Raw genomic sequence first — 7,500 nt, forward strand, 5'->3', positions numbered from 1 at the left:
CCATAACCCACTTGTAGAAACCACTGGTAAGTTACGATGGCGTATAGCCGAGGATTGCTCATCCATGATGAGAAGGACAGAAAATGCCACAAATCATTTTAAGTATTTATTTTTCTTCGTTTAATCTCTTTACCTTTTAACCCAGTTAAATGATGATTGGATGTAAACACGGATACTTTTTTATCGTAACTGACCGGCATCAATTTTCTTCGCACTGGTACCTGGTTAAAATTGGTGCTTTATTGTGTGAATTCGAATCTTAGCATTGCGCGTGCGCGACCTTTTCCTATTCATTTGTCTTACAGTCAACAGCACAATGCGAAATGCTTCAATAATAATAACCTTCTAAAAAAAGCTTGAAGATTTGGCCTCAGCATGTAATAGAAAAATGAAGGACTAAATCATCGAGGCAATGGAGGCCTATGGCATTCAACTTCACATCAGACACAAAACGACTAATTTGTCTAGCGATTCTGTTGGGGATTTATCTTCTTTCTGGCGCCGCTGTTTTTCAAGTTCTTGAAAACGAGAATGACAAGCTAGAAGTACAACAATTGAACTCTGTGAAAACTTTGTTTTTGCAAAGGCACAACATGACATCGGAAGATTTTGACTTCTTAGTAGAAAAGGTTGAAGCCGCTGTTAGACACCGCTGTGGTGGGGACCCAGACCAATGGTGTACATCAAGATGGACGTATTACGCTTCATTGTACTTTACATGGAGTGTTGTAACAACAGTAGGTAGGAATGCCCTACATTTCTTTTTTTCGTTATTGAGTGTATCATCATGTGATGTCATCACGGCTGTTATTATGTCGGTGTCCCAAACCAAAGAAGGGGCCGCCATGTTGTTCACGTCCCAAACTAATTCTCTGGGAATTAAACTAAATTTATGAGCAAATACTTTGTTTTGTTTCGGTTAATGAACATGGTTGATAATCTCGTATCCAGATCTCACTTCAGGTTTGACCGTGAGAGATTTGGGTACGAGATCTAATGGCTGCTAAGCGAATACGTGAGCGAATAGAACGTATCGGCTTAGTTTAAGCCCACAATTTTATGAATATGACAAGAACTTAGAACATAACCAGGCTGTGGAACAATTTAGAACGTCTTTATAGTGCTCTAGTTTGATTACATTATGAGTTGTATTTCGTCCGCATTGGAACTCGTGTAGCCTTGCATACGACGAGAGCTACTTAAATTTAAATTGACCAATCAGAATTCAGCGAGCGGGAAAAACTGTGCTATCCGACGTCATGTCACTTGTTCGCAATTAAAGGGCCAGAAAACCATTGAAAAGATTTTGTGTCAACTTTTTTGTCAACAAACTTTGGCGCCAAAACTGGGTTGCCAGCAAGCGGCGATTCGAACGTCAGCTGTTGTGCTTTTGCTGTTATTTGCGCTTTTTCTAACTAATTTAAAACGAATTCAGTCTAGTATTTTGGAATAAAGTGTAGGGAGACGTCAAAACTGTATTGACAATGTGTTTACTTGTGCAAAAGACTTTGATGGCGTCCTTTCGACAGGGTAGATCGCCAACAAAGTCTTTTACGCACAGAAATGCACCGTTTTCAGTGAAAGGGCAAAGGATTGACAGGATAGCACAGTTTTGACTTCCGCGCGCATTGGGGGCGCGGGTTCCGTATGCACGGAGAAGCTCTCCGGTAAAGTACAGTTTCATTGGCCAGGAGCTCGTCATCATCTAATAAGCTCTAAGATAGGCTTAATTCGCTTATTGTCACAAATCCCATACTGAATACAGTTCATTTTGGGAAGTAATTAATTTGCTTTAAAACAATGGATATTCAGTTCACTGAAGCCAGATACAGCCCCAAAAGTAAATTACTCGTACTGTATTGTTTTTATGTAAAGAAACCCCCAAACGTATTGCATTATGGGATTGGGAAAATAGCCTATACCCAAAACAGTAAACAACAGAAACAAAAACAATAAACAAATCCACACTCGTATAATATATGCCTTACTAAAGATAAGATATAAGTGAAAATCTTGGTATAAGGTGAATAGTACGCTGAAGTATGGGATTTTGCCAGCCTCGTTAGGGAAGGGGGGGGGGGGGGGGAATTTGAGGGGACCGTTCCATCGAGAGTGCACTTTCAAAAGAGAGCGAATTAAACATCATAGGGCATTTGAAGTGGTACTACGATGAAAAAATCAGCTCTAGTTTTTCTTCACATTTGGAAAGTATTTGCGTCATTTACTCACTAGTTTAAAAATGCAGTGTGTAAATGTGGCTTGATTGGTACGCAGAACACGAATTTGACAATCTGAAAGCCAAAATACACTAATTAAGCCGCATTTACTAACTGCATTTTTAAGATAGTGAGTAAATGACGTCACTTTCTCCTTGATCCAGATCACTGAAAGGTTATCAGACGGAACAGCACCAAGTGATGGCGGACCGTTAAATTAAAAAAGTGGAGTTAAAATAAATAGTCTTCCTCTTGAAATTACTACAAAAAACTCCGCCTATTGAGCAATCAACGCAAGTACTTTCGAACTGTGAAGAAAAACGAGAGCTGATTTTTTCATCGTAGTAGCACTTTAAAGGCACAGTAGTAGACCTCAAAACGGGGGCCTACTCGCACAAAAGGAGGAACGGGACGAACGAAACAAAATTGTTCGTAATTGGGGCGTTTTAACATGAAAAATGCAGGTTTTGCAGTCTTCAGAGGAAACTTTAAATCGCCTGACTCTGTCTCTCGGGTCGTAAATGAGTACACAGCAGTCAATGATCTCCTTTTGTTTACAGGTTATGGTCATTTGGCTCCAAGCACAGTTGGCGGTCGTGTTTTCTGTATGATTTTCGCCTTATTTGGAATTCCCTTAAACCTTATGGTCTTGCGTCACATTGGAGACCGAGTGAATCAAGTCATTAGCTTTATTCATTATTTTGTTGAAAGAAACCTATTTCGAAGAGAATCTGATATAGTTACCACAAAGACTCTCATGTGGACTCTTCTTGTCCTAATTTTGATGCTGTTTGTTGGAGCGTTTCTTTACTCACAAGAAGAGCAGTGGAACTTTCTGGAAGGAGTGTACTTTTGCTTTATCACATTTTCGACCGTTGGATTTGGAGACCTGGTTCCGAACGGTGGTAAGATATAAATGGTGTTTACGTATGTGCACTTAGATCATTTTTGGTGGGAGAAAACGCCACCCAAAGCGCCTTACACTCTCCAATATTTCATATCCCGGTGGGTAACCCACGAGATGCTTGTAGCAGCTGTTTTAGAATTAATGCTGGAAACCACAAGGCCACCCCCCCCCCCCCCCCCCCCCCCTAAAAAGTATAAAAGAGATGCCTGGCATCTTACGTCCAGAAATGCGGACAATAGCCCTTACTCACGATACCCGCCAAGGTAGTTTTCAAAGTGTCATGCAAATTAGCCATGTGTAATGTGGGGGGTGGGGGCAAACATTGGAATAAAGGCAAATTGCGGAAAATCGGCTCGTCGAAATATTGAATTAACCTTGCTAAAAGTACATTTTACAATTTAGAATTAAGTACCTTTTATAATAATTTTATATCTTTTGATTGCCTCCCACATTTTGACATTCTACTTTGTTATCTGCTCATTTCTCACTTAAAAAACATCCAAGTAACTTGTGTAAGCATTCTATTTTACTACTTAGGTGATAAACATTTAATGAACGTGAAACAAATCATCTGTGTGGCTAAGATGTTCGCAATAATCTCTCGACCTTGTGCTGTTTGCCCCCTCAGAAATGTGTAGTTAATTTGCATGATAAAGGCAATTCCAACATGGCGGCTATCGTGAATAAGGTCTATTTGATCACGTCGATTTTGATATAAGCATCACAAAGAGTGCTTTCCATTATGCCAAAGATTCCGGAAATTTCGGTCGGAAATCAAATGGAATGCCCCGTTTCGGTTTCTTCCGACCGGAATATTCGGGATCACCTCTGGAGGTGGTCCACTTATTCCGACCGAAATTCGCCGTTTCATTTTTGACAAACCGATTCTTTGCCCTAATTAGGGAATTCGGAAAAGGAATAAATTGTGGCAAGAGCCACTCCTCTCGGTTGGCCCGGTTTAATCGGAAAATGTCGTTCCATTTTCCTTCGGTATTCCCACTTACCTGTGACCGGTCGGTTTGGCATAATGGGAAGCACCCCTAGTGTCCCTTTACCTTACTCCCCAAATTCAATATCACTTGCGTCAACAAACACGGGCAATGAATGTCGCCGAAAAGTCCCCACAAGTAACAAGTGAAGACTGAAGGTGCGTTTACACGACGGAGGAAAAGTGGCACGGTTCCAATCGATAGATAGATAGATAGATAGATAGATAGATAGATAGATAGATAGATAGATAGATAGATAGATAGATAGATAGATAGATAGATAGATAGATAGATAGATAAATAGTTTATTTAAATATACCTAGCAGCCTTGCGGCTGAATTGCGTATATTACAATAATGTAATTAAATAAATATATTATATAACCTATATAAGAATATTCAAAATTATAAAACAATTAAAAAATCTATGAGCTAAAACCTATCTATATTTACATTATCTACATAGGTTTCTAGGAAACGGTCGTTAATTAAGTGTTGTTGTTATATTTAATGGTGGAGGCCATCATGAAGGTGTTTTTAAAACGGTTTGTCCTCCACCGGGGGATTTCGAAACGCCTGTTACGTCTTAAATTGTGCTTTGGATGGTTGGCACTAGGCAACAATTCACGAAGCCTGTGATTGTCGTTTTCGATAATGTTGCTAAAGAGATTTTCGTAAAGAAACAGTAAACTTTTACCCGTTCCGCTACAGGTCCATAGGCGCCTATGCTCCCGTAGCGGAACATTCTACGAAAATGTTCCTACGAAAATGTTCTACGAAATGTAGGCAAATGTTTCTACGAAAATTATTGGAGCCGTTCCACTTTTTAGCGGACCCGTGCTATTTTTCCTCCGTCGTGTAAACGCGCCTTGAAACTCTAAACTTTAAAGCAATCCTAACCTAACATTAACTGTTGTCAAGAAGTAGTGGGCGGTTACACTTACGAGGGACACTTTGTGTAGCCTCCCACGAAGACGCTATTAGGGATTCGTCACGTGTTCCTCCTCCACGAGCGTCTGCTGCAACGAGCCCGAATTTACGTAGACCAATCACAACGGACTTCCAGATTCTGGAAGTGCACTTTAGACCCTGGACACTGAGAAAACTGCAAGAAGTTGGGCTTCGTGTGTTGGGCATTTAAAATCGCTGAGTTAAATTCTTATCAAAGAGAAACTGGAGCGTATAAATTATTTCACGCTTTGGCTTAGGTGCTTGCGGCTCTTCACAGAATGAGTACGGTAGAATTTGTATGGTTGAAAAATCCCGTGCGATTCAAATTTATTTGTGGCGTTCGCTTGGGATTGATATCATATTTACATTTCTTTTCCCGCTATTTCAGTGGAGTCTTTTTGTTTGAACAACCCCATTTCTTGTAGTGCTTCGGTTGAACTGATTTAAGGTTTCCTTTATTTTTCAAATCGAAGAAACACTGAGTACGAACGATCGGTTCGAAACACAAAAACATTAAATCAATTTTTAGAGACGATCATCGGCAAAAGCAGCCTGAAAATTTCAAGCTTAAGCGTAATGGATTTTTTTCAAGCTTCCTTTTTGCTACTGTCCTAGTTGCGTTCATTGCGCTTGAAGGTAATGGTTCTCGTGCAGTTGAAATACACTCGCAGTACTAAATATTTGTTTTCCAACGGCGATTTCAATTTTACTAGTACATGAAACGACACCATACCCTTGCTAAGCACTCAAATTTTGACTCGCGAGAGTGCAAATACATAACCCACCGAGAAACAAAATTAATGTTTCTGAGGAATATTTTAACGCATTAACGCTCCCAGGGGAGATCTACAAAACGCTGATTGGTTCCTAAGAACCCTGCACGTGATTTCCAGATAACAGTTTCTCAACAAAGGGAAAGGAATGTATGTCTCGTTTCAGCAGACGCTCGTTGGGAAAGGACGCGTGACGAATCCCTAAGAGTGTCTGCGTGGGAGGCTACACTTTGTGGTGCTTGTAAAAATCCAGCGCGCCTTATTAGCTGTATTTCTGGACGTTATTTGCTGATGGCAGTCACGCGTTCCTCTAGTTCCCGCTTCCCCCACGTTCCCTCATAATTTTCTCTAAAATGGGACAGTCTGCCTCCTCCTCCTCAAAGCGAGTCTAAGTGCGAAGTTTTCGTGATGTTAATTAATTAGCTAATTGGAAAATTCGCACTTAGGCTCGCTTTGAAGAGGAGGCAGACAAGAACTCAGAAATGGCCTATCGCGTGTTAATTTCACGTATAAATTGCGTTTCGTATTTTTGTCCTCAGGTCAAGCTCCAACTGATTTTGAAGGGATAATCATGGAACTGTTGAGAGCATCAGTAGTGTTACTTGGAGTTTCTATGTTCTTTTCTATTATCACTTCTGTTCTAACCGCCTCTGAAGAACTAAGAGTTAATTTCCCTTCGGGAAGTTACATCGGTGACTCGAACAAAGGTACAGCAGATGCACCGGATAGCATGCGCACAGAGGATACGCTCACCGCTGAAGACCCGGATGCAAAAATTATAGTTGAATGTGGAGAGGCAAAGGTCGTTGTTGAGTCGCAAAATTCTCAAATTGTTACGACAGAAAGTGAACTGGAAAAAATGCAAACCGAGAACGAACTGAAAATGCCTAAGGCTGGGGATTAAGACACACTCAAAATTTAGATCAGGTCTTTAACCCTGCAAACCAAAAAGCTTTCAAACTTTTGCGTGAGCCTGAATCGACTCTAACCCAAAAGTTGTTTTAAAAACGCTGACAACACAAGAAATAAAGTTTAAATCATGTTTTTGTACAATAGATTCTTAATAGATCATAAATGTCGAAAGTAATTTAGCAAAAGCTTGTTACTATGTGCAGTGACTGGCCATAAAAATGTACGAGCAGCTTGAGACAGTTTTAAAAGCTTTCACTTATGCCTAGCCAAACTCATTCCCAGACTTTTTCTCCGCCGAGTTTCGACGGAACAAATCAAAGCTTAAAGACAGGCTTCAGACAAGTGTCCCTTTTACACAATCATACAATTTGTGGAAATTAAACAACGAAAGCACCTTCTAATGACTTTATATACCGCGAAGAGCCAAAGTGAAAACATCGCAAATATTTTCCTTCCGAAGAATGTTTGGGAATCAATTTTCCGTGAATAGACCATTTTACAGTTGTAGCAAAGTTACCTGGCCTAAGAATGAAAGCGAGGCTGCCGGCGACCCAATTTTGATACAAACCTTCATGCTTTTGTAACGTTAATATGGACTAGTTAGCATCACAACAGGTGGGGCCTGTATCAATGCAAGGTCACCGGCAGCCTCGTAGCCATTCATAGGCTAGGTCGCTGAGGAAACAACTGTAAAATGGCCTATTTCCTGGGGAGACCTTAGACAGCAATGACCAGAACCAAGGTTGCTGACCA

General features: G+C 40.5%; 2 protein-coding genes across 2 annotated transcripts in view; one reads left to right on the forward strand and one right to left on the reverse strand.

The window, feature by feature from the left end:
• Positions 1-176: 176 nt before the first annotated feature.
• Positions 177-6,872, forward strand: LOC138033762 (two pore potassium channel protein sup-9-like). Its single transcript, XM_068881577.1, has 3 exons — positions 177-741; positions 2,777-3,121; positions 6,375-6,872. Exons 1-3 carry the CDS (start codon positions 423-425, stop codon positions 6,737-6,739), a joined length of 1,029 nt encoding a protein of 342 aa, XP_068737678.1. The 5' UTR covers positions 177-422; the 3' UTR covers positions 6,740-6,872.
• Positions 6,873-7,076: 204 nt separating this feature from the next.
• Positions 7,077-7,500, reverse strand: part of LOC138033761 (platelet-activating factor acetylhydrolase 2, cytoplasmic-like) — a 14,281-nt gene continuing 13,857 nt past the window's right edge. Inside the window, exon 10 of the mRNA XM_068881576.1 lies at positions 7,077-7,500. This exon is cut by the window's right edge and continues 393 nt beyond it. The gene's annotated coding sequence lies outside the window, so the exon portion shown is untranslated.

The sequence above is a fragment of the Montipora capricornis genome, chromosome 14 (genome assembly GCF_036669925.1).
Source record: "Montipora capricornis isolate CH-2021 chromosome 14, ASM3666992v2, whole genome shotgun sequence".
Taxonomy (NCBI): domain Eukaryota; kingdom Metazoa; phylum Cnidaria; class Anthozoa; order Scleractinia; family Acroporidae; genus Montipora; species Montipora capricornis.

Excerpts from the sequence above, each read along its gene's own strand:
- LOC138033762 (XM_068881577.1), top strand. The coding sequence starts at position 423 with ATGGCATTCAACTTCACATCAGACACAAAACGACTAATTTGTCTAGCG. Across the intron at positions 742-2,776 it reads GAGTGTTGTAACAACAGTAG|GTTATGGTCATTTGGCTCCA; the intron begins GTAGGAATGCCC and ends TTTTGTTTACAG. Across the intron at positions 3,122-6,374 it reads AGACCTGGTTCCGAACGGTG|GTCAAGCTCCAACTGATTTT; the intron begins GTAAGATATAAA and ends TTTTGTCCTCAG.